This window comes from Anguilla rostrata, chromosome 11 (assembly GCF_018555375.3).
Source record: "Anguilla rostrata isolate EN2019 chromosome 11, ASM1855537v3, whole genome shotgun sequence".
Taxonomy (NCBI): Eukaryota; Metazoa; Chordata; class Actinopteri; order Anguilliformes; family Anguillidae; genus Anguilla; species Anguilla rostrata.
The window spans coordinates 7,269,309-7,296,589 of record NC_057943.1 but is presented as its reverse complement, the minus strand read 5'-3'; the positions used below and the strand labels follow the sequence as shown (position 1 = coordinate 7,296,589).

The window sequence follows — 27,281 nt, the reverse complement described above, 5'->3', positions numbered from 1 at the left end:
GTGTGTGTCTGTGTGTCTGTGTGTGTGTGTGTGTGTGTGTCTGTGTGTGTCTGTGTGTGTCTGTCTGTGTGTGTGTGTGTCTGTGTGTCTGTGTGTGTGTGTGTGTGTGTGTGCCAGCCAGCCAAAGTCACTCATTTAAAAACCTGCAGCTAACTGCAGCCCATTCAGCACCGCGAGTGAAGATCTACAGCCCAAATGTGCGGCGCTACCTCTGAGGTGTGGACAGAAAGCTTTCCCTTTAATAGAAACGGCATGAGGGGGAGCAGTGCTGTACTGGACCATGCTTTTGAGTCTGTGAATTCTGCACTGCACTGCAGAGAAAACATTTTTAAAGACCGCTTTTAATTAGCATATTCATTCTGTCATGAATTTTACAAAAGGTTTTTTTGAAATTTATTTTGTAATTAATTTTACGCACATTTTTACGTTCCTCTCATTGTGTGCTGCCTTTGCATTGCATTTCTGGGGTTTTTTTTTTTTTACGTTCCGCTTTATTTAGGTCGTATCGTTTTCAATTATTTTACACAACGCGCAAAAAAGTCGCACGAAGGGCGTTGTATAAACGGAGTGATTATTTATTTACCACACGCAGGGCCGCGGTGTGCCTGCAGCCCCGGTCCGCGCCCGCACATCCAGTCACACGCCTGGCGCATGACCGCACGCGGTCCCCCACGGCACATGACACCGCCGTGGGGGGGGTTCTCTCAGCGTGTGCGGCGCTGGCAGGGCACCCACACGCAGAGGCTTCAGGGCAGGGGCGCACAACTCCGGATCCCGGAAGGCCGATCCGCGCGCTGGTTTTTGTTCCAGCCGATCACCATTTCTCACAGCTCTACAAACTCTGTGCTGCTTCGCTCCTGTGCTTGAGCACAGTGAAATCTCTAGGATAAAACTGGCAGACTGTGACTCGAGCTGGCGCTTATACACACAGATCAAGATGTCAGATCAAGATATGATTGGGCCAATTCAATAAACGTTGGGAAATGCTGGCACAAAATCCTGAAATTGCTGTGCACCCTTGCTTTAGGGCCTTTGAATGAATCAACGCACGACAGTAACGATACTTTAAAAAAAAAAAGATACTTACGGTCAAGTCCGTTAATGTAGCGGATCCTGATCTCGCAGTGACCCCACACCGCGCTGACTACGGGGTACAGTTTCTTGCCCTTAAGTCCCCTGAAAGCGACCCCCAAATACTGTCCGTCCACAATGAAACTCAGGGTGCCCTCGTCCATGTCCAAAACCACCAGGAAGGAGTCGGGCACGATGAAGGTCTCGTCGGGCTCCAGGAAGGCGGGGTAGGTCTTGCCGGGCTGGTTCTTGCCGTCGTGGTAGAGCTTGTTCCTGCCCAGGTCCCAGCCCCAGGACTCGTGGTTGTTGCCCACCAGCGCCGTGTAGCCCACGGAGTGGAGCGGGGCGTCGCCCGTGGCCACGCCCACCACGGCGTGGGTGCCCCGCTGGCGCATGGCCCAGCTGATCTCCCACACGTGCAGCCCGCGGGTGTAGCCCACGCGGCCGCGGATGGCGTCCGTGCTCTGCGCCACGGGGTGCCGGTGGAAGACCAGCTTGTTGTCCTCCTTGACGAAGATGTTGAGCGAGCGGTCGTCGTTGTTCCACGAGTGCTGCACCTGGACCTCGGGGGCGGCGGGGGGCATGTCCAGCAGCATGTCCAGCCGGGCCGGCTTGGTGCAGTCCAGGGCCTGCAGCTCCAGCTTCAGCGGCCGAAACGCAGGGTCCCGCATGTCCACAGTCTTGATTCCTCCGGGAACCTTCTGCCCCATGCTCCGGGTGGATTTCAGCGCAACCTTTCCCCCCGCCTCAATAAAAAAAAAAAAAAAAAAAGGGAAAAAAAATCCTACGCTGTGGACCCTCCCCCACAGCAGCCTCTCTCTGGCCAATCAGGTGACTGCCCCCGTCCTCACGGCGCCGCTGTTGCTAGGCGACTAGGTCAACACGTGTTGGTCAAGCCCACCTGCGGAGAACAGAGGGAAGAGAGAAAAGCAAAGGGAAGCTCCAGTTAATGATTAACAATGAGAGAAAAAAAAAGAAAAAAAACGCTTCGCTGACCTTTCCCCCAAAGTCTGGCTACAGAGAGCGGCAACCGGTTTTCTGCATGATTAAAAACATGCAATTCCCCACACGCTTGTTCCTCCTGCGTTCTTGACCACTGTCATTACGTTCAGAGGCAAGTCACGTGACTTCCACCTTGGCAAGAGGAGACGCTAAATGCTTCATAAATCTGTTGATGGAACACCTGGGATGGCTCTCTTTACTGGTTCAAACTGCACGGTAGGAGGAATAAACGCGCATATACAAGGAGGCCGGTCAGCAACAGGCAGAAGAAACACCGTTAAAAGCAGCACCCAAGAAACATTTTACTGGCCACAGAGGACAGAAAGGGATGATTGCATTTTAACACAAAAGCATTTGGGTGTACTGCCCACCATGATTATGCTGCCGTCCTCCATATTCTCACACATTTGGAGGACAGCAGCATATCACTACTGCAATTTCATTAATATGGACCACTGTCATACTTTTGAGAAGAACTCAAGTATCCCCACCAACCAAGAGGCAACTTGACCTAGAAACTTCAGGGAGGCGGTGTTAACATTTCAGGAATATGCCGCTGCCCTCCAAATTCTCTCACACATTTTTGAAGTGATGATGTCCGGCAAAGCAAAGACAAGACTTCAAGATGTTTAAACTGAAGATCCTGGATTTCTGTGGTGGTCACAAACGCGGTTTCCGCAAGTCATGGGACGTGCTCTACAGTGGCGTAAGTGCCTGGGCCAATGGCAGTGGAAGGATCTTGACTTAGCATAGGTTAGGTCAGAGTAATGCTTACTGTGTGAACTGGACTTAATGTGTTCATAACTATGAATAGGCTAACTGTTACAAAATGAGTACTGTACCTTATCAGACCTGTGTTCTGTAGTTGTTCTAATGACCTTCGGTATGCACTTATTGTACGTTGCTTTGGATAAAAGCACATGCCAAATAAATAATGTGATGGATCTACACGTTTTTGTGGTGGCATTTTATGAAGGAACACACACGCACAAAAAAATGAAACAAAAATCCCAGCATGTATACAACATACCTACAAAAACAAAATGACAGGAAGTAAGCAGTTACTACTTATCTACTGTAGGCATCACTGTCCCTGGGAAATGACCTCAGTCTACATCTAGTCCGGTAATGACAGCTTGCTGGTCAAGTCGGACCATAGTTAAGTTTTATTTATATACATTTACTTATAGACAGTCTGTCCCAAACAGGCCAAATATACATTATAGCCGCAGCGTTACGGAAACATCCCACAGTATCTTCTGAGAAAATCTGCCATAAACTGAAACCTTCACAAGTCTGGAGATTTGCATAGGAGTGCATTTGATTAAAAATGACTTCCTCCAACAATTCCCTCAAGTAAATGTTTTTTATGCTTTGTCCCTCGTCTTCTATCATACTAAACTTTTCCTGCCAGTGCACACACAGTCAGAAAACATGACTTGGTTGAAAAATCCAGGTTCAGAAAGTAAAAGCTCTATTTTTCTATTTTGCTCTAAACACCAGGATTTGCTCATTAGCAACAATTCTTCAGCCAGTAGACAGTCACAGAACTAATCAATGAAATCAGCTCAGCTGGCTGATTTCATGGGTGAAAGAAACATACGGCAGGACTTCTACTTTCAGACCTCTGGACTTTCCACCTCTGCAAAGTGTGAACAGCATTGCATGAGATTACCTGCACACACAATTATTTCATTCTCAACTTACTTCAGGTAATCACACAATGCAGCAACCTGGGGCTGGAGGGGTCACCTACATAAAGTGCAATGACTATAATCAAGTCAACACCACTTTCCTGGGTGGCTGCCAAATACCACTATCAAATACTATTGCTTAATCACTAATGTACTTTCATTAATGGACCACAGTCATACATTGAGAAGAACTCCAGTATCTCTACCAACTAAGAGCCAACTTCATCTAGAGACTCAGTGGCGGTGGTGTTAACATATCAGTTGCAACATTTTAACTCCTGAGGCTGGGGACCTGTCCTCTTCAAAAAAAACATAGTCAGTCAGTGTTATGCCCCCCGTAAATTTAAATTAAACAAATAATTCTACAAGTCACGCTGCTTATTCCAAGAAGGCACTGAGCAAGGGGGAAAAAAACTGCAGGCTAAGGCATGTAAAATGTAAACAAACATATTTCACAATCAGCATATGCCTCAGATATGTTTTTAAACAACAGTCGCCGAACACACTCTCACCAGGGCAAAGTTCAGCACGCATGAACAGCGAAAGCGTAAAGCTCATAAAACTGCCGGCAATTTATTTCTGTGGCGGATTCCCTGCTGTACTAATCAACTGACCCTTTACAGTTAATTGCATAATGGAGTGGAACCAACACCCGGGGAATTCAAAATTACCTTGGGAGAGGATATACTTATGTGGTTAACTCAGATAATGTGCACAGAGTGCACAGCTGAATAAACTCTGTGATTGATAGTGGATATTGTACTCAATATTTCAGATGCAGGACTACAAACAGCAAATCTGCATTGGCGTCTGTCATTCTAACTATCCTGATGATTTTGTCATTTCTGATAACTCTGCATTCGACTTCTCATAACGAGTTTGCTAGATCACTTGCTATTAAGTTACTTGGGTTTAGGCTCCAGCAAATTATTTTGGAGAAAGAGCACAGGTTGAAACAGGTAGTCAATAACTATACCAATTCCTCTTTAGGAACACCTGTGGCAGATCTGAGGCAGGATTTTCATAGCGAGGACTACAGTGTGGGCTCAGGCCCTGCACACTGGCTGCTCGGTGAGACTCCGCAAATAGCAACCTGCGCTCGTACTGCAACCTGCGCTTGCACTACAACCTGTGCTCGTACTGCAACCTGCGCTTGCACTACAACCTGCGCTCGTACCGCACACTGCGCTTGCACTACAACTGCGCTGACCGATCTACGCGCTCGTACGCACTGCGCTGTGCCACTTCACAACCTGTGCTCGTACTGCAACCTGCGCTTGTATATGTAATGGAGTCCTTTATGTCTTCAGGATGGGTAGCTTTTTTGTGTCACAGTCACAAGAATTACGGATGTTTGTCTTTGCCCTCTCACTGTTTGCCCAACTGGGTTGAGGTTATTACTGAGGTGGCTTAGTGTTTGTCAATTACCACACACCCGGTTATTGTGAGACAGGTGGATTGTGGGATGCAGCACTGCGCTTGATAAATGGCTGACCAGCACAAACCCACTTATTACGCTCTGGTTATTGGTGGAATACTGATCTAATCAATGAACATGCTCCACATTGCAACATTTGGAGTGGAACATTAACAGAACCTACACTCAGTAAAAAAAAAATTAAAGGTTCATGAATATAAATGTCACAATCAATAAGTACTCATATGAATTACACTATTCCTTCAGCTAGTAGTTAATACAGGTAGCCAACTCTTAGCCTAAATAATATCTACCTTCTTTAAAAAAAAGTAAAAGCTTTCCTGAGCCCAGACCTTAGGATTACGGGGTTCTGTTTGCAGATTGTATAGTTCTGACAATGTCAAGCTTTAGAACATTCAAGTCCAATATCAAATACACTATGATATAGGCTAATATAGGGGAATTGTATTACCTAGTTTTAACAAGCAAAGAAAGAAGCAATTTCAGGTGTTTAAACTGTTGTGCAGGAAAAAAAAAAACACAAAACCAAGAGCGTTCCTGGGTTAACAACAGATTTTTTGACAAAAAATGTCAGGTAGTGCCAGGGCACTTGCTCACATAGCAGTGAGCTCTAGGCTATAGCCCAGAGCGCTGACTGAACAGGAGTCTCATAAATATAGGCCATCAGGGCCACGTTAGCATCTGATGGAGAACATGCATAATTCAGGAGGGTGTTCTCGCTGCTCAACAGCAAAGACAGGTCGTTCAGGTGCCTGCGATCTACCTGGGTCGACTCTGAGGCTTCCTGCAGTACAACAAGCGGTCGGGGCAGAAGAGTATAACCTGGGAAACAAGAGGCTGACTGAATTTACACATTATGGAGATCATGCAAATCTAGTCTGAGCCCTTCGAACGTGACTGCGAATACCACAGCAGTGGAACAGGCCAACCAAGATGACTGGGAAGTGAGGAGGAGTTGGGTAAAAATGTTCAGAACTTAACGTTATGTTAAACTACGATTCATACCAGCACACCTTTGCCAAGAGTGAGCAGGAGCCCTTCAAATGTGACTGAGAATACCGCAGCAGTGGAACAGGCCCACTGAAATGATTGGGAAGTGAGGAGGAGGGGGTAAAAAACTTCAAAAACTTAACGTTATGTTAAATTACGATTAATTCCAGCACACCTTTGTCAAGAGTCAGCAGTTACTACTGTAAATTAGCTTCAGTAGCTTTTCACAAAGAATCATGATAATACATTTTATATGTAACTTTTGTTTTTTTTTGTTAAATTATCACTTAACTTTAGCAAATAATGAAAACCTGTAGAAATTTTGCAGGAAGTTGACATTTACAGAGAACTGAAAAGTTACCGTCTACTTTGCAAAAAAGCAATTAAAAGCAGCTCCACTCACTCACGAGTCTAGAACTCATCACTCGCTTGTCCCTCATTCTTTCAAAACTCCTCGATACCTCACAGGGAAGGCACAAACAAAGCCTCTAAACTCGGAGCTGAACTTGTACATTAAGTCTAACCCTCTGCATATCAAGTTGCTTTGCGTCGTACGGTGTGGAATGTGCACGAACAGCTGTTTATCACTGCGCTAAGACGTATTCAAGCAGGAATGCGAGAGGGAGCTTTCCGACAGGGCATTCCGAGAACTGGAAGAATTAAATGGCTTAGAAGGCCCAGGACTGCATTATATACATTTATGCCTCACATGAAGATTGAGGAAGTAAGAATAAGGATTCTGAATTGGTGTCCATTTATCTATTAATCACTGACATCACAGCCGGACATTCTGGTGGAACATCACTAGAGAATTCTCCACTGAACTGCAAGATAAAGAACCGTATATTCAAATGCAGTATTTTTCATGGAGATTACCATTTTAGTTGTGGGGGATTATCCTCTTGCTCCTCTTTAATAAATGTTATGCATGCAATGACTAAGTTCCTCCAGCTTCACAATTCCATTTCAGGTAATAACCAACCGCCATACCATTTAAACACAAACAACCTCCAAGCAACAGTAGGAAATAAGAAAGAAAAAGGAAGAAAAAAAAAAATAGAATGTTCAGCCATTTCCTTTTATGAGCTCGTCTAGCCAGAAGATAACAGGAAAGCCAATATTAAAACGTCTGGCTTTAAAAATACAAAACTATGCATCAGAGTCTCTCCGACGGAAACCACAACTGGCAAAGCTCGGCCAGCAGACGCATTGGCAGGAAGACAGCCGCTGGGACAGAACGCTTCGCGCTCGACGCGCTGTTTTCGCAGACAACAACGCGACACTGTTGCCAGGGATACCGAGACCATGACGCGTGGCTCCTCGGCCAATGCCTCCCAACAGGTTGCGTTGGACGAACCAGCGCTTTACAGTACCTTGGATCACTAACACACTTCACACTGAGACCAACCTATCAGAATGACCGTATTATTACCACTTACACATACGCAACAGGAGAACTACAATGACACCCAGAATCAGACTCGGGTTCAGCCGATTTTTGCAACCACTGCCCTGGCAACATACGCAACTCAACATACATAATTCACAAAATTATACACTGTACTCCCTCTCTCACTGCCAAAAGTATGTTCTGAGCGGAAAGCCCTTGGCAGAAAAGGAAAACGTTGGTTTCGGTCACCCCTATCTGCAACACCCGCCCCCCTGCCCCCCCACCAGCCCCCACCCCCCCACCATAAATCTATATGCAGCAAAGGTACACTGCTTCAGCCGTACGAAATCCGTGACAAGAATCTTAAATTTCCTCGCTTCCAAAATCTTAAGCACTCGGTTAAAATTCTTTTTTTTTTTTTTTTTTTTTTTTAAAAGCTGCAATATCTAAAAGCAGAAGAGAGACCAACGTTGTCATAAATGTATGAAGGTGCGATCTGTACGGCGTCCCCCCCCCGATTTGGACGTACGGCCCGGTCAAACGGAGAACTCGTACGGCGGTACCGCGGTACGGCCCGGGCATAATGGGCCTCTTTTCAGGGCCGCCCTAATTGAATTGTAGCCCGGCCCGTTAACAGAGGAACCGTTTCTGGCCCCCTTTCTCTAATGTGGCTAAAGAGCCGTCTAAATGGGTCATGTCTCCCCACTGATGGCCAAACACAGGGGAAGGAACAGCAAGCAGTGGGAGGCCAGTTTGTGAATGTAAACAATATCCTTTTTTTTCTCTTTTTTCTTTCTTTCAATGGCTGTCCGGCCTCGAGGGAAAACGAGACATGTTAATTTGCACACTCCCTGTGCTGGATTAACCACTTCCCCTCTCGCAATTTAAACACTCCCTGTGCTGGATTAACCATTTCCCCTCTCCTACAGCACATGTTAATTTACACACTCCCTGTGCTGGATTAACCATTTCCCCTCTCCTACAGCACATGTTAATTTGCACACTCCCTGTGCTGGATTAACCACTTCCCCTCTCGCAATTTAAACACTCTCTGTGCTGGATTAACCATTTCCTCTCTCGTAATTTGCACACTCCCTGTGCTGGATTAACCATTTCCTCTCTCGTAATTTGCACACTCCCTGTGCTGGATTAACCATTTCCTCTCTCGTAATTTGCACACTCCCTGTGCTGGATTAACCATTTCCTCTCTCGTAATTTAAACACTCTCTGTGCTGTATTAACCATTTCCCCTCTCCTACAGCACATTGTAATTTGCACACTCCCTGTGCTGGATTAACCATTTCCCCTCTCCTACAGCACATGGTAATTTGCACACTCCCTGTGCTGGATTAACCATTCCCTCTCAATTTAAACCTCTCTGTGCTGGATTAACCATTTCCCCTCTCGTAATTTGCACACTCCCTGTGCTGGATTAACCATTTCCTCTCTCATAATTTACACACTGTCTGTGCTGGATTAACCATTTCCCCTCTCGTAATTTAAACACTCCCTGTGCTGAATTAACCATTTCCCCTCTCGTAATTTAAACACTCCCTGTGCTGAATTAACCATTTCCCCTCTCCTACAGCACATGTTAATTTGCACACTCCCTGTGCTGGATTAACCATTTCCCCTCTCCTACAGCACTAAAGCACTGCTCACTAGTGAAAACATAATTTTTCATTTGGCATTTATACACGAGACGCCTCGTTTCGAAAGGAACTCTACGCGCGTGAGGAGAGATCGACAGCGGCGGTGAGGTCAGCCTGTGGGAGTGTGCGGCCGCCTGCGGCTGCTGAACACTAGCAGATTAATAACGGCAGGACGGAGAGGGCTCTCCTGGGAGGCGGGAAGGAAACCCACGCTGGCACTGCCCGTACCCGTGCCCGAGTCTGTGCACAACCAGCACCGTGCCACCACCCACCCGTCTCTCAATGCCACACTGTTCACCCATCAATGCAAATCAGCGAAATGTGCCATCAACTGGCATCCAATTGCTAGAGTTACTGTATACATTTTATTTATTTTATTTTTTTTTTAGATGCGATACTGGCATCCCTCTATCTTTCCCTTCCATCAGAAAGCGAGCTGCTCGTCTTGGGGGCACTTTGTATCTTTAACAAGATTTCATTTAGGTGGCTGCGGCCCGCGATGCTGCAGCTGGTGGACAGAGAGAGAGAGAGAGAGAGAGAGAGAGAGAGAGAGAGAGAGAGAGTGAGTGGCGGGGCCACCGTTCGAGGAGCCGATTTAAATGCAGGACGGGTTCTGCGGGCGTGTGGAACCCGGGGGGTGGGGGGGGGGGGGGACACTGGTTCCTTTTGTGCGGAGCGGCAAGTCCGCATTTAGTCCCCGTGCAGAAGAGCGCCCTGCACGGAGGGCTCTGCAGATTTACCGACCGCACGCTCTCCTGCTCCGCACTGCAGTCAGCCACTCCCAGTAAAGCGCAGCGTGCTCATCAAATACTACTGCTGGGTCAGGAGAAGGGCTGAGGAGCCAGAGAGACAGAGAGAGAAACAGAGAGAGAGAGAGGGAGGGAGAGAGAGTGGGAGGGAGAGACAGAGAGAGAGAGAGAGAGAGACAGAGAGAGAGAGAGAGAGAGAGAGAGAGAGAGAGAGAGAGAGAGAGAGAGACAGACAGAGAGAGGGAGAGAGAGAGGGGGAGAGAGACAGACAGAGAGAGGGAGACAGAGAATTTCCAAATTTCTGCACGTATGCTTTAGCAACATTTACAAACATATTTCATGCCAATAAAGCATTTCGAATTTGAATGAGACAGAGAACTTCACTGTACATCACACAATCTGCATTGCCACTCACAACAGTCAAAATCAACACTGCAAGAGTGTTTTTTTTAAAAAGCATTACTAATACAAGCATTTTAATTCCACATCTGAACTTTGTACAATTACAATTAGTCTACACTTAGGCGTCAACGCACGTCCACATTCCAGAGTGACAGCGAGAGAGAGCACTCTCACAGGCCGAGAGCTCGATATGAAAAGATGGCAGATTATTTTTCATCTCACCCCCCCCGGTATGCAGAAGAGACCCAATAAAATGACAGGACAACAAATCAGCTGCCCGACAGCCTGGTCTAAGCTGGACAGGTTTTTCCCCCCCCCTCCCTCGTGAGCCTGGAACATCTGTGGAGCAGCTGCGAGCCCAGAGTGGTGTTAAGCGGGTAAAAATGGCCACAAATCACCGTTTAAAATCGAGAAAAAAAAAAAAAAAAAAAAACTGTCAGAAAGGACACCGTCCTCGTACTCCGGAGCCGAGAGCGGACCACCGCAGACACTAAAAAACGAACGCGCGGGAATGTTCCGCACCCCCTTTCCCCTTAATCCCGCCATCGCGATTTAATAGACTTCTCCACAGGCCCCGCGAAGCAGAGGGCCTGTGTACCGGTTCCAACCAACACATTTTGATCCGGGCTTGAATTTCCACACATAAAATACTCATTATTAGCTTAAGGGAAAAGCAGTAAAAGGGAGCACACACTCCAGAGCGGAGGACCAGGGTTTGAAGAGCTTGTGTTTTAAAGGCCGGCAGGCTGGAGGTGGGTTTGGTCAGGGGCAGCTGCAGCCCTGTCCCTACCCTGCTTCATGTCCATGCCCTGACGCAGCCTGGAGCTCCAGATGCATCACCCTGACCCTCTAAACTCCACCACTATACTGCACAATGCAGTTTTGGACTTCTACTACTCAAGCTAGTCCATTACCTCAACTGTAACCTGCTCAACCCCCATTTCATTTGCTGTGATAGATCCTTTATTAGATTTCCGTTCCCGTCCATTCTACAGCTAATTTACACCAGGCCGGCCAGCGGAGGATGGGCTCCCCCTCTATAGCCCTTTATTGGTTGGACAGCAATAGCGGGGCCAGCCCTACAAACGCGAATGTCTGTGACTGACTGACCGACTGAGTGATGAAGTTACACCATTGGTCGGTCGAGTTATGAAGTCACACCATTGGTCGGCTGGATCACGTGTGTTAGGTCCAGCCATATACTAGGTTTTGACCTGGTCTTGTTTTACCTCATGTCCTTGCTGTTTGGGGGTTCAGGCCTGGCTTTTGCCCTTTTTCTGCCACTCTGCAAAGCGACCACTGTGGCAGTTTTCTGTAAAAAAAAAGCGCTCTAGAAATAAAACAGATTTTATTTGATTGGATTAACCCTGGGTTGCAGAGGTGGGACTGAGTGGTAAACGAGACAGACTCCATCGCTCCGTCTGCTATGAAAATAATCTGCTGCCCTGCTGAATAGGCTGCTTAAACTAGCCCGCGGTTCTCAGGTGGACTGCCATGGAGAGACAGGTATCACTGTGGCTGGGTTATGCCACTGTTTTTTTTAATCTTCCTATTAAAATGTGTGAAATGACAGCAATATGTACACAAAACAAACGCAGACCTGCAACTCAAACTATTAAGTCATTAAGACAGATTTAACTTCCATCTTATCTTCAAAAGCTCAAAATTAGGTATATTTACATAAAAGAAGACCTCTCTGTAAATTTTCCAACCAGTTGTCTAAGATGAAAGCATGACTGAAATGGCCTACAATACACAAGACAGTACGAGCTATACGAAAACTGCATAAAATTCTGAAATTTAGCTTTCTGGTGAAAACAATCTTTATGTGGCCCATCATATCAAACACCATCAAAATGAGTTCCACGAAGCTGGTGGTTTAAAAAAAAAAGAAAGAAAAGAAGAAGCCAGCTGGCACCAGTGAACACGGAGGATCATTTCAGAAGAAATGAAAGCGCGCGGCGCACACACACACACACACACACACACACACACGAGACGTCTGAAGCTTTTACGTCACGCAAGAAACAGCCGTCTTAAGCCTTTCCCCACATCTTCAGGAATGTCTGCTATTTTCTGGTGGCTTCAGGTGCAATGGTTTCACTTAACCAGTTAACTGCAGACAGTACACACGCGCATCCATAATCTCAGGCGGCTGCCGAGCTCATAAACAGCCTGATTTTTAAACAGGACCAGGTTAAAACCTAGTATATGGCTGGACCTGAACACACGCGATCCGGCCGACCAATGGTGTAACTTCATCACTCACTCAGTCAGTCAGTCAGAGACATTTGCATTTGTCGGGCTGGTCCCGCTGTTGCGGTCCAGCCGAAAAGCAGAGTCCTCACACCATATTCTTACCAACGCCAGAAAGTGACGTTTAAGGCCTTACAGCTCTTCATCACACTACCATCGCTCTGATGAAGAGCCACTGGGCTCGAAACAACACATACAAATGTTGCCAAAATAACTTTCATGTATACTGTACACAACACTAGTGCTTTATTGCTGTACACAACACTAGTGCCACTGCACTGAAGAAGCGAGAACAGAAGAGTAACCCTGAACTTGAAAAACAGGTACTTTGCCCGCAGGAAGGGCAAACCTTTGTTTTAAATGTCAGCGCGAGTACTTTATTTTTTTTGGAGAACTCATCCATGCACAGACGCACAGATCTACCCCCTTTTGTGTCAGCAGGCAGGCAGACAGCCAGCCTGGCCCATATAGCCGGAGAACAGCTGTGCAGCCTGCACCCCCCCCCTCCCCCAACCCCCCAACCAGGATGTTACACTACATTACAGACCACTCGCAACAGAGGTTTTTGAAGAAATAAAACATAGAGGACAGCGTTCGCCGGGTCACGCAAAAGGAATGCCTGTCGATTTCTGTCTGAAAGGAGCTTAAAAAAAATCTTTTTTTTTTTTAAAGTCCTGTACAATATCCTTGGCTGGGTCATGCAGGCTATTTCTTGGCAGCGGAACATATAAAATGTACTTGGATGTAACTTTAAACCAACCAGGTGCATTTGAAAGGGTGAGGGCAGGGAGGGGAGGGTTGGGGGTGGTGGGGGGGGGGGGAGGGGATGTGGGAAAGCTTCTCAATGAGATATCAGACGTGCTTTGGGTTCATGTTTGCACACAGGACGACGGGGCAGGTTGCCCCCCGTCACCCCCCGGGCCAGGTTTCGAATGAAAACACCGAGCCATCTGCTAGCGGCAAAGCGCAAACGCTGGGCTGGGCTGGGATGCTAATCGGCGCGTGGGCACCGGCCACACAGATATCACAGGGCTGAAAGGCACAGGCCGGGCTCAACCATTCCCTGAAGAAAAACACTGATCTGCAAAGGAAAAAAATAAAAATAAATACATTTAAACAAACAGCATGTGCAGCTGCAGCGCGGGGGGGGGGGGGGGGGGGAGAACGCAGTGAAGGGGTAGAGACGCATTCTCGCTCGCACGCACACACACACACACACGCACGGGGTTTTCTAACACCTTAATCTCTTTCCCCTAGATAAAAGAAGCCCGGTGTGAAATTCCTTTGACACCTCCAGAAGGTATCAGATAATGAACATGCAGGCTGTGAAGGAGGCATGAAATGAGGTGTGTGGGGGGGAGGGGGGGGGGGGAATTTCATCAACTCATCCTGTCTTCACAGCTGGGAGGGACAAATACAAACTGAAGGATAATTAAACACCTATGGAAAGGGCCATATAAAAAAAGTCATGCTTTCATACATACAATACCAGCTGTTTCACAATTCCACAGATGCACAGATCCACAGACTCTTAACCCTTTAAAGTGTGAGATCACAAACATGTGATTAGAATTTTCTCAACTGAACATTCTAATGATGATGTAACAATCACTGTTGGTAACTGAAAGCAAGGGAGTTCTAGATCAATGGCTTAGCATTGTGTAGGTCATAACTGTAAAAAAAACCTGCTTTTCAAAGGGTTAATGCTGCTTGGGTGACTTCACAACCAACTCAGTTAACCTGCCCAGGTGCACAAATACAGCATGGGAATCAAGGGCGGGGCACTCTGCAGCGACAACCCAAAATAGAACACAAGTCAACAAGGAGTGGCAGTTTGAAGCGTATGACATACAAGCACACGCCAAAGATGAGGAAACCTCCTCTTACAAGACGCACATGAAAGAGAGAATACAGGCCTATTCAGTTTCTCCATCACAGATTGTGCCCTGTAGTCGAGCACTGTGGACACAGCCATTGCGGGAGCTGGCACACGTACCAGTGCTGACGCAGACATGCGATAGCTGACGTCACATAAGAGTCTCCAATCGCGTCATCTATACAAATATACCTGCGTAGTCATAGCTACAATAGCTGCCCTAAAAGAAGCAAACTCAAGAGGTCCATGTAAATTCTAGAACCTGCATTTTGCTGATGAAACCAATGTGCACCTTACTTGTAACAACAAGTATTCTACATGAGAACAGTGGCCTATTAATAACCTTGGAAGAATGTACATTTCCAAGGCTTGCCAGTCAAGGCATTGTTAACGTAAAAAAAAACAATAATAAAAATAACTATTTTGTGGAAACAAAGATGTCATTTACGATGTATGAAAACTGGAAGGAAACACGATCACGTACATTACTCGGCTGTGAGACTCGGCAGAACTGCTGAGGGAGCAGACTGAATAATGGCTTTCCTGGCACAGGCTGGTTCCCACGCACTGCACCGCTGCAGGTGCAACGCTGCAATGCACCCCCCCCCCACCCATCCCTGCACTGGCACAGAGGGTGAAGAATGAACCAGTCGGTGGCGTTCATCCGTTTCCATTGTTGGTACGTGAACTGCTGCCCACGTGGTTTTTGTTCCAACTCAGCCACGGAAAAACGGTTCCTTTTCGACAAGTGCTTTGGGCAAACGCCTTTCCAACCACGTTTTCAGTCTGGAGGGTGGTACGGTAGCAAAAAAAAAAAAAAGCCATTGTCAGCAACATTATCCCGATACCAAATATCACTGTGAACCTGTTCCAGCCATGAATGCAATTCACAGGACCACCCTATAAGCGATCAGCCAATAGATTCAAAAACATGAGCAAGATGATTCAAGCCATGCCGCCCAGTTTCCAAACGGGCCGAATGAATCACGGCATTATTTACCAATACTGTGTGAGCGAGCCCAGCTAAACACTCACTGTTCCTTAGCAAAACAATTTAAAAAACAGGCAAAAAAATCTACCAAGCGAGGGCCACAGCCGAGTTCACAAACTGCACGTCAATTGTTTCCGAATTAGAGACACTGGAGTCACCAGATTTTATGAACAAATGGGGGGGGGGGGGCAATAGAATCACAAACTAAACAAACCAGTATAGACTCCTCACAGCAAGAGGTCACTGAGTTTTCCTGGAACAAGGAAAGCACTAAGAAGTGAGGCCTGGTTCACAGCCTACTTCATAAAAACAAATAAAAACCAGCAAGAAGGGAAACGCATGACGCAAACAACTTGCTCAGGGCTGATATCCAGTTTACGTAAACAATAAACATGAATATCGACAGGGAGAATATCTTGGAAGTTCCTTTTAGTAAACCCAAAAAAAAAAACCTGGCAGTCCACATTAACCTACTTTTCTGCTGAATTTCATTGGGTAGCACCATTCCATCTTTGATCTTTCAGCTTCAAGGTGATCTATGACATCTACATATCATCATCCTCTTGCTTGGAACTCACCACCCCACAAATAAAGCAGAAACAGATTCATCCGTAAATTTGCTCCACTAAAATGCTGCAACACACCCCATTGCAGCCCCTCGGTCTGTTGTATAGGGAACAAAGTCAAACACTCCCGATACCCTCTAAAACAGTTAACAGCAGTTATAGATGCATGCCTCCAAACCGTTCGAACGCATGATAAAGTTTACAGATTACGTTCTGGCTTTACAGGGTTTGGGTTTGTGTAAGGGCTGAAGAGGCACAAGCTTGCCAGCCAGGTACTACTTTGAAGCAAATATTTGGACATGGAGATATTTCCAAACACCAGTGGCACTCCCTCACCAGCATCCACAACTCCTGGACCCAAAAGCCCTAGGAGCCCCCCAGGCCCATGTCCTTGCACCCACTTCAGGAAGAAAAAAAAAAACAAACCAAAATAACCCCCCCTGTGGTTAAACCATCGACTCATCTGTAGTTAGAGGCCCAGATGCAGCGCAAAACAAAAAAAAAAAAAAAACCAGACAGTGGTCACAGCCCAATCAAACCACTGACACTGAGGGGGAGGTGATTAAACACCGTCTCAACCTCTCACCTCAATCTAGGCTATCGTCCTCCGCCCAACTAGCTAGTCAATTCCCATCACAAGCAAGTGTCAAACGAGAAATCACACCACGGAAACTGAAAAAAAAAAAAAAAAAGCAACAAGCTTGAAAACAGAAAGCAGGCTGAAAGCCAAGTGAACAATAAAGATTTGTGTGAGAGAAGTTTAAGTTAAGTCACGGCAAAGTCATTCAACCCTGGTCTTGGAGGATCACAGCTCAGCAGGTTCTTCAGCAGTTCCCTCTGTATTGGGAAACACCCTGAGAAACAAGGAGGGAGGCCAGACTGGTTCAATAAAAAAAACATTCTTCCGTTGAATCAGGTGATTAACTGGGGTCAGGGTGAAAGCCTGTAGACCCTGAAGACCTCTGGAATAAGATGGAGTACACCTGAATTTTATAATTAAATGTTTTTTTTTAAAAGCATCTAATCAAGCACCATTTTGTATTTCTGCCTGGTCTCTGTCAGCGTAGCAACTCAGCAATCTTGGGTTATTCTATGAAGAGAAACTCTGGGAAAGTGGTATACACACAACGTTATTAATACTTATTAATATCATGAAATAATTAATAAAAACCATTAGGTTTGTCCGTACTTGGTGTACTTGCACATGGATTCAATTTCTGTAAATTTGACCAGCTTAATTTCAAATTCAGATCAATAGAGCACTAATTTTAGGCCAAATTTAATGAAAATTGTCACACATTGTTGTCAGTGAAAGCAATAAACCACAGGGAGTGCCCCCACCCCCCCTTTAAACGATTCACACAGAAGACAAGTAGCTTCAACATGATCTAGTGAACTGCTCGAGGAACACCGCGTTGCCATGGAAACCCTTTCCAAACTGATCGCAGCACAGCGGATTCTTTCGGGGAAGACCGCAGCGTCCGTCGCACTGACACTGAGGCTTAGGGTGTCCACATTCAGCGTCACTCGAGACCCAACGTCTAGCGTTGTTGTTTTCCGAGAAATCAACATTAGGCCACATTTCATCACCTTCACAGCTCTGGGTAGAAGTGGAGGTGAAGGGGGGAGGGGGGGGGGGCTTGTTTTCTAAAACCAATACCACCACAGGAAACAAGCTCGCAGGGAAAACGGCATTAACGTAAGCGTGAACCCTCCAGCGGAAATCGCTTCTAGACCCAACAGCTGCTGCATGTCAGACTTGGGTCTGCAAGCTCCACTGGTAGCAGAGGGTGGTTTTCGAAAAACCAATTCTGCCACAGAAAACAAGCTCGCAGGGCTAGCGGCGTTAGCATTGGCATGAACCTTCTGACTGAAATTGTTTCTAGACCTAACGGGCAAACAGTGTTAACGTTAGTGTGAACCTTCCCGGCTAAAATGGTTTCTAGACCCTAGCAGGCTGTCGCGAGTCAGACTCGGGCCTGCAAGCTCCACTCAGGAGCGCGCCGAGGGAAGGGAGGGGCAGCGGAGCTCCCTCCGCCACACCCCCCCCCCCGCCACCCAGGGGCGAATGAGGAGGCGAATCCCTTTCCACCACGGCATAATTCATCCGCCTCAGGGGCGTCTACAATCCCCATCCAAATCAGAGGGCGTTTCGTAAAGCAAAAAAATAAAAAATAAATAAATAAAACTCTGCAATGCTTGAACAAAAAAAGGTTGATTAATTTAAATAAAAACAGACAGGACAGGTTCTGAAGTTCTGGCCCCTTGAATTAAGCATGCCTCTGCCTTAGTTCTGCTGACTGGGCACCCAACGTCAGGGACTGCACTGGGATCTGCATCGTCTGTGCAACCGAACAGATGGTCAAAGCTGTTCTACCAGGGAACTAATCCATCACGGGGAGTACGAGCAAGCTTGGAAAATACCCCCACAAGAAAAAGAACCCCCCCCCCACAATCCCTTCAAATTAACTTTAATCAGTGCAGCCCTTCGTTTTGTACTAAACTTTTTTGAAACCAAGCAACATTTTTGAATTTATCTCTTCCAACATATCAAAAATTTCAGTAATCACCAAACCCACAAACGCCCCCCCCCCATGAAACACGTGCAAGACTTAATAGATTCCAGTTTCTGCAATCAGCAAACACCGACAAGCAGGCAATGTTTTCCCAGCTGTGGAAGGGGCTTCCAGACAAAAGGCGGTCTTACCCTTCAGGCGTCGCACGCAAGCGCGCGCGTCCGAGTAGCAGACAGACAGACAGACAGAACACCCTTCCTCTCACGGCACAATCACGGGAAGAACAACCGGAGGAAGAGAGGAGGAACCGGAGGAAGAGAGGTGAGCTGGCCTGTCTGCCCAGACCAGACGCCACAAAAAGGAGACAAAAGCAGTCCTGAGCCAGGAGACGGGAGGCTCATCCAGAAAACCCATTGTCTACGCTGACCCCCCCCCCCCCCCCCCCCCCTTTTGTATGATAAACACTGCAAGTTACAACATTGGGTAATTAGGCAAGGTGAACAGGTGATTGCAGCTCGAATGTCAGAACGCTGCATTCTCCCCTGCCCACACCCAAAAACAAGATGCTTCACTCCCTTGGATTCATCCTACGGACACGTTCAAAAAAACTGCTTTTAAGCTCATGGTGGGGGTGAAGGGGGGGCAGGGGGGTACAGCTCCCAAATAAACACTAAAGGCAGTGAAATGCTACAGGATGAAGCATCCAGGCAGAACTATACTGATAGGAAATAGAATGTAGTCCCGGGATACCACGCAGTAATCTATCTATCCATCCATCCATTTTCTTAAACCGCTAATTCCTGGTCAGGTTAATGGGGGGGGATGGGGGCTGTCCCAGTATGCAGAGGGTGAAAGACAGGGATATACATGGGTAAAGATGGCAAATCCATCACACCATTCACTCAATCACTCACACATTCACACCAACGGCCAATTTAGAGTTTGGAAATTAGCCTGACCTTCTAATGTCTTTGGACTGCGAGGAACCAAGAGTAGCCTACCCCACACGAACACGAAAACCAAATTCAAACTCAGTAACTTCGTGCTGCGAGGCGACAGTGCCATTCACTGCACCACCGTGCTGCCCCACAAAGTAATCCACAGCTCAATGCGAAACAGGGACTGCAATGGAGCAGGGAAAAAGGAAACAACGCGCTATGAAGTAAGCAACATTTTTAAGTATTGAAATAGTCACAGGCATGCAATTCTGGTTTTGTTTTTACCTTTGTTTGCTTTTAAAATTTGTCAAACACAGATCTAAAGCACAAGGATAAAACCATTACACGACATGATTTACAATAATCCGTTCAGTTAGTCACCAAAGATTCTTGATGAAGTTCCCTTACCCATGCCCAATAGAGAGTTTCCCCAATGGAGAGGGAATTCACACAGAATCCACAGCAAAAACATTTCTGCCATTCTACAGAGGACAGAAACTGTGTCCTGGACCAAGCAGGTGAGTGTTGACAAAGCTGTAGCCTAAGAAAATATATATTTTTCCCCCGGAAACTCAAGAGAAAGACAACTTAATTTCCTGTTTATGCAAATCCTTGAAAGGTACAGGAGAGAACAAACACAAACGGCAGGCAAGACTCACAAAGAGCAAACAAAACAGATGGTTTACAAATCCACATGAAACGCTATGGAAAACCTCTTCTCAGAAGCCAGCCGTTGTGTGATCTTCACTGAATTCTTTAAAGTTGTCGAGACACTCTGTGTTCTGCTGGGTAGGAGCTGAATATCCACCAGGTTATTTGGAATTTTTAACACAATGTATTGAATCCTGCTCCTCCACACTCCAGAGAGAACAGCCCCCTTTACACATTGTTCGGGGCAAGAGAGGTTTGAACTGCAACTCCCCCCCCCCCCCCAACCCTCCACCCAAAAAATAAATAATAAAAAAGCTTAACAGAATCTACACACGATGGGCTAACTCCAAGCCTTTGATTTTCTGACAGCAAACCGTTAAAATGTAGCATGCACTCTATATCCCAGCGTACTATGCTCCCCTAGCTTAGCCTCACCCTTAAAACGTTACGGTGCCGTATCAGCTAACGCGAGGCGCCACTGCATTAGGACGGCCTGTCTGCACCCGGGTGCTGGCCAGGTACGTTACCACGGTGATGACGTGGCACTTCCATGGCATACTTGGTCAAGGGTCTACTGTAACGGCCTCTCTGTTCACACAAACGCAGCTCAAGATTCTGCGGTAGCTTAGCAGGGGCAAACAGAGGTCTGAACAAACAAACTGAACGGTGAAGTCACGCCAGTCTTCACTTGCCTAGCGCGACTGAGCATCCTTGCTTGTCTAACGCGTTTCCCCAAAAGAAGTACACTGGGTCCTCCTGCACCTTCATGCAAAAAATGTTGTTTCAAACCCGATTAAGTGGAGGACTGGCTCAATTTGTTCCCATCAGGCTGATTAATATAATTTAGTGGATGCAGACTAAAGCGATTCAGGTCATGTCATACCGTGTTCTCTCCAAAACCCGATCCACTATGGAACACTTTAATTGTGATTGTGAGCACTTGTGTCAACGAATAAGATGCGATCTGAACTGCACACTCAATTAATGAACTTTGCGAGTTGCGAGACCAGCACAACAATTTTGGTATTTTTGGCAAAATTTCAGACATAAAATGTTTCAGTGCGAAGAGGTCCTAACCATAAGGGTCGCATAGCATAGTGACAACTCCAACTGCAGCAACCCCATACTACAGCTGGATCTGCAGTCAAATTCACCTCATGATCTAGCGCGCAATACACACCCTTGGTCAAAGCACACTGGAAATCTCCCACTGCATGAAGTTCTTTAAAAGGTTAAAACAAAAGCAATATACACTTATAAAACATGATAATGGCCATAAGGGTGTAGCAGAACAAGCGGATTCCGCAGGAGCAGTAGAATTACCTGCTTATCAAAGCTTACAATAAATACATAACAATCAATCACATTTCATGTTCTGTCCATTACACAGCCGTTATTGGATCAAAAGCAGGAGTAATCATGTAATACTCAATCCTCGGGGGAAAGAAAACTGGTCCTCAAAAGGAAAATAAACTGCTCTGTGTTATTTGTACATTCTGGGCTGGGTATTTTCCGATATCCAGCAAGGAATCTGTAATCATTTTCAACATCAATATTTGATGGCTCCACGAAAAATGGCAGTTCCCAAATAGGTCCTTTGTCCGATAATTTTCAACATGCAGTCACAAATTTATTTTAAAAACCATACCGAACAGGGCCAACACGCAGTTCGTTTCTGGATTTGACTATAATTTCCCTTACATCCGGGAGTAGATGATGCTGCATGCGAAGTAGGAACTTTCCTAATGCAGATTTTTCCAAGTCAAGCATAAAGAGTGGTCACCGCCTTGCTAGGACTGGTGCAAAAGACAGTCAATTCCGCGTGCAGCAACCTGAACTGAGGCTTATCAAGCTACTAAAACCATCATCCATCATCATCACTACACTTAATTACCCAAAATTACAATGAACACAAAGTAAGAAATTTTAAATATTACATGCAATATGATCTTGAAAATGTTAGAAAAGTGAAGACTAGGAACAATATAAATGAAGTCAACGGGTCAATATACACTATTCGTCCAAGCAATCTGCATGTTTTTCTCAAAATACCACCAAGCAGGCTAACAAATTCGACACTGGCTTAATGAGCTTATTAGGAAATGTACACTTGTGTGTGTGCATCATCCGCAGAACCAACGCAAAACCATGAGCTCATTCAGCTCTGCAGTCTAGACTTTTGAGTCTCACAGTTCCTCATTTCCAGGTATTATAGGAGTCATATCCCAGTTACCCCCACAAAACACCACAAGTCAGCTGTGTAAGTCAGGGAACGTGAGGGGGGGGGGGGGGGGGGGGGGTCTCAAAAACTTCCCCTTTGCTTTCCCGTGCCAACGGCAGCTGCCCTCCATCCAGCCAAAGCACCAGACTCACACATTCCAGTCTTCAGTTTAACTAGGGGCTGAGTACCAAGGCTTGATTTACCTCCATGGAAAAAAAAAAAAAAGAAAAGAAGAGACTACGTACAGCACAGCAGGCCAGCTGATATTAAGCAGCTATGAGACATCACAGAAACGTCCCCAATTATAAACACTTGCAGTAGACCCGAGCACACCGTTATGGTTTACAGACTCCGGTGTTCGTTAAAGGTCGAATTTTACGAGCCAAAAAGGTTGGTACTTACCACGGGTTGTAAAAACAGCCGATTGTTGATGAAAACATCAAACGCAATTAGTCACAGCAAACCTAAACCGAGGCCCTTGATCTATAGATTGACCAGAGTCAATGGGTTACTTTACAACACAAGTGCTGACACCTTCATATAAGGTTTAAAAAAAATCCAAAGAAACAGTAGCCAGCAGTTATTAACATCAGCATATTCTATATGTGGGATTAGCCGAACACAGGTGAACTACTTTATATAACACAAAGTGACAGAAAGATCGGTTCAGCCTCCAGAAATTATGCATTTGATTACGCCTTTGATTAAATGTTTTGGGGGAAGAGGATGAACATCTCATTTTAAGTTGTCTGACATTTGAATAATACAGTTTGGCAACAACTCTAGTTCCGAAAAGACATTTGTAAATTATGACCTTACCGAACAATGAGGACACGTTTGTCACAACTTAGTACGTTTTTTTAAACGTATTAAGGGTAAACTATAGGCTATGGCTTTAATTTTTTAAGAGGCTGTTTCTTGAGCAGGTCAAGACGAGATGTAGGCTACAATGAACCCTTGGATTCCATTCTGAATTGGTTTACAAGCTGATCTACATAACATCAGTCTATATAAACGACACGTCTAAACGTCTGATATTTCAGTCTTGGCAGATGACTCTTGCACACTAAATTGTGCTAATATAATCAGCAGCTGGTATAATCTATACATATACACCGATCAGCCACAACATTAAAACCACCTGCATTTTTCTGCTTTTTTATTATTTAATATTTTATTTTCTCTGTTTCTCCTGAATATTTTTTCCATTGAGTTCAACAGGAAAAACAATCAGGAGAAACAATGCTTGTAGTATCTACTGCATATCTGGCAGCAGCATGGTGGTTTGAGGCTCATTTGATACCTTGGACCCTTGATGAATTAAAGCCAGTTAGCCAACAAATGTGTACCATATTGTATCAGCATAATTTACAGCTGAATCTAGACCCACCCCCCAATTCCCATAGAGATCCATTCAAATGCAAAGAGTTTTTGTATCGCTTGTAGGACAACCTGACAATAAGACATCTAGACTCTGATGATATTGATCGGTCACAGACATCAGGAAGTCATGGCATGCAAAGGATATGCAACCAAATACAAAATATGACTCTTTTATTTGACATTATGTTCATTTGTCTAAAACACTGAAATGGGGGACTACGTATAAAAGTGCTGTAATTACTACATGGTGAAACCAAAATGTATAAAAATACCCTGAGTCTGCACTTTGACCACGTGTGAATCAAAATTTAAAAAAATTTTAAAAATTAAATCAGAAAAAAGCAGGAAAATTGTGGTTTTAATGTTGCTGATCGGTATAATTTTTTTTTTTTTTTTAATAAGTCAAGGAGTCCAAAATTTTGGGAACAATGCAGTTCTCGCTATGCCAAGCATAAAGCCTTGATACTATAATGTCAACTCCTCATCCACCTAAGACAAGTCCAATCTACACCAAAAAAAAATAAAAAGTGGTCGATGTTTTGAACTGTAGCAAGCATCGGGAATGGGACATTCAGTCGCTGCGACACAACCGATTCTGTCAAAAATGAGCGGTCAATAAACGTGTTTATATCGTTACCAATAAAGAGCCTTGTGTGTTCACCACCGTGTAATACTTGACATCGAGACTCGTGGCCACAATACCCTGCCATTGTAAAGAGTTCGAAAATAAACCACATAATGTGAATGCTTTTCTTACCAAATAACACCAGATTGTGCAGAATTGAATCCTGCTAATTCAACAGAGCTGTGTTCGACGAGAAACTCGCTTACAAGATCATTACACACTTAAGAACACAAATCAGCCATTTAAGGCTAGCCAACAAACCGGCTATACAAGGTACCCATTCTTCAAATACAAAACAAGACGAAAGCGTTAAAACGAAAGCGTTACTTTTTGAAACGTATACCCAGCATGAAAAGCAACATGTACAAAGCATTGACGAGTGCTTTTCAAAAATGCAATATGATACATCTGCTTTGCCGAACCGAAAGTAAGTTGGCTGAATGCGCTCTTCACTGAATCAGGCGTTTAAAACAGAAGAAAATGAAGTTCACACAAATCGTCAATAAGTTTTTGGTTGGAGGAGAATTCTAGTCGATAATGTTTACTGTCCCAAGATGCGATGAGACTACCCACCGTGCATTCAAGGGAACATGTAACCTTACCTCTTAACCTCGTCTTATTTTACTTTTGCCGAACCTAAACATATTCTACTGAGCGTAGACTTGGGAGATTGTAAAATCCCATCCACTGCAATTCAGTGGGTTTAAACTATTGTAGCCGTGCACATGACAATTATATCCGTGTTCAAATCATTACAATAAACACAGAATATCGTCCTTAAAACGATTGTAAACGCATTTAGCTAAATACCTAGCGCTAGATATATTTAGGCTACATGAGTGCGGAAACAGACTGCATTAACAAATTACAAAGTTGAAAACTGCAACCCTTTCCTTGCTTTCCCCTCATCAGATTTTAACATTTAAATGCATGTTTTCCTTAAAGGGGCTATCTTAAAGTAATCCGTTCCGTTGAATAAAACATATCAGTCTGAAACAGCTACAAACCCATCCAGCTGAACGGGTATATACATAAATAAAAATGCAATTACCTGTAAAAATTTAAAAGATGGTAAATAAAATCAAAGAGGCAAAAGGCGTAGAAGGAAACCACTCCAAGATAATTCCTCTGCTAGTCCATGACTTTTCGTTTTTATCTCCGCGCTTCTTTCTTTATTTAGGGTGGATTTGTGTTGAGTAAAATGATGGCTGCTACCGCGAGAGAAACATCTCTCTTGTCACGTGGTACAAATAGCTCTCAGCTGCCTGCTACGCTAAACCTAACTGAAGAAGTCAGACGATTACCACATTTCGCCGGGAGTTGCGGTCCTTAAAGATGCAGTTAATCAGGTTCACTCGACTATTGATCTCTGTTTAAACAAGATATTGCACAATTTTATACTTTAACAACAGTATGGCTTACTATATGACGCTCGGGCTTATGTTTATATAAATTTAAGATTTTCTTGGAGTTAAACACTCGTGCATATTCATTATTTTAAACTTGCATTTTAAATAAAGCGCGTGTGACTGAAATAGCATGAAAGAAATGAGTAGGCCTACTCCAGGTCAAGTTATTTGACTAAAATTCAGTTTTTCGAGGAGCAAGTAAATTTTTAGATCATGGTAATTGATTCTTAATGTGCTACAGAAAATGCCCTCTAGGCGGCGCCTACGAGATTTGAGCATGCATCGAAAACCCGTTGAGTTGGGCCAGTGCCAAGTGAACCGTAATCGAATTCGGATCATTCCCCACTTCTGGAAAGAAGGATCTCTCTACTCTTTTGATTTACATTCTGATCAGTGTTCCTAAAATGTATTTTAAAGTTAACCGTGCATCACACGTTTGACCACATTTTAACATTTGTAACACAGTTGCGTCATATTTTAACATTAACCATTCCAATGACCTGAGATGATATATACTCTTAGTAGACTACACGAAACGAGTACGTGTTTTAGTGCTGTTTGCATAGCAACATAATTAGTGGTCAGCTATGTTTTTCTCAGAACTACAGAATTCTCAGACTGAATTTCTCAAAACATCACTGTGTGGGACACAAAATGGTAGGCCATAGAGATGGTGCTATAAGTGGTTGAGGTGCGTGTTCCACACATAAATGGCCAAACACAGGAAGAAAGCAGAGGGTTCTGCATTGTTTGGCGAAAGAATGTGTGCTTTGTCCACAATACAAAACCAAAACCGGCACAACTGTGATAAACATAAGGTCAGTCTGGACTGCAGTGAGTCCAGTCAGCTCATTTCTGGTATATTTGTGTGTCTGTAGTAAGCATATATACATTACAACAGCTTTATCCGAATATCAATAATCTGCAAACAATACAATGGCATAACTTTTAAGACTAAGATCAGAAAATGTAGTACCTTTAAACATTAATATACTTGAGGAAAAGTAATGTTTAAATGTACTACATTTTCTGATCTTAGTCTTAAAGTTATGCTGTTTTCTTAATGTTATGCTGTTTTATCAATATGACCCCTAACAATGAGTTAGGTCAATGTCTATGTAATAATATGCCCCATTTTGTAATGAAGGATAAGTAATGTCAATAGGAACTGTATTCAGAGATAAAGTATGCTCAATTGCTGCAAACTTTAAAAAAAGTTTATTAAGATAAAGCAGTATGATAAGGATTTAAAGAAAAATATAGCCACTGCTTGTATTCTACTAAGTAGACATAAATATTGCACACTATCAGTCATTGAACATTCTGCACAAAGATTACACAATGACCTCAGTGTAAAACTGCACTAAACAACAATGATAAGATGTTCCTTTTCATAATATTAGAACATCTTGCTGAAAAATATCTGCATATCCGGGTTAGCATGGAGATGGTGTGTAAAGA

General features: G+C 44.7%; 1 protein-coding gene across 1 annotated transcript in view; it reads right to left on the bottom strand.

The window, feature by feature from the left end:
* LOC135235360 (SPRY domain-containing SOCS box protein 1) overlaps positions 1 to 25,663 on the bottom strand; it is a 31,234-nt gene extending 5,571 nt beyond the window's left edge. The window contains exons 1-2 of the mRNA XM_064300791.1: positions 25,463 to 25,663; positions 1,088 to 1,972 (exon numbers count right to left, since the gene is read on the bottom strand). Coding sequence (XP_064156861.1) covers positions 1,088 to 1,781 — 694 coding nt within the window. The 5' untranslated portion in view covers positions 1,782 to 1,972; positions 25,463 to 25,663. The remainder of the gene's footprint in view (positions 1 to 1,087; positions 1,973 to 25,462) is intronic.
* Positions 25,664 to 27,281: the final 1,618 nt, after the last annotated feature.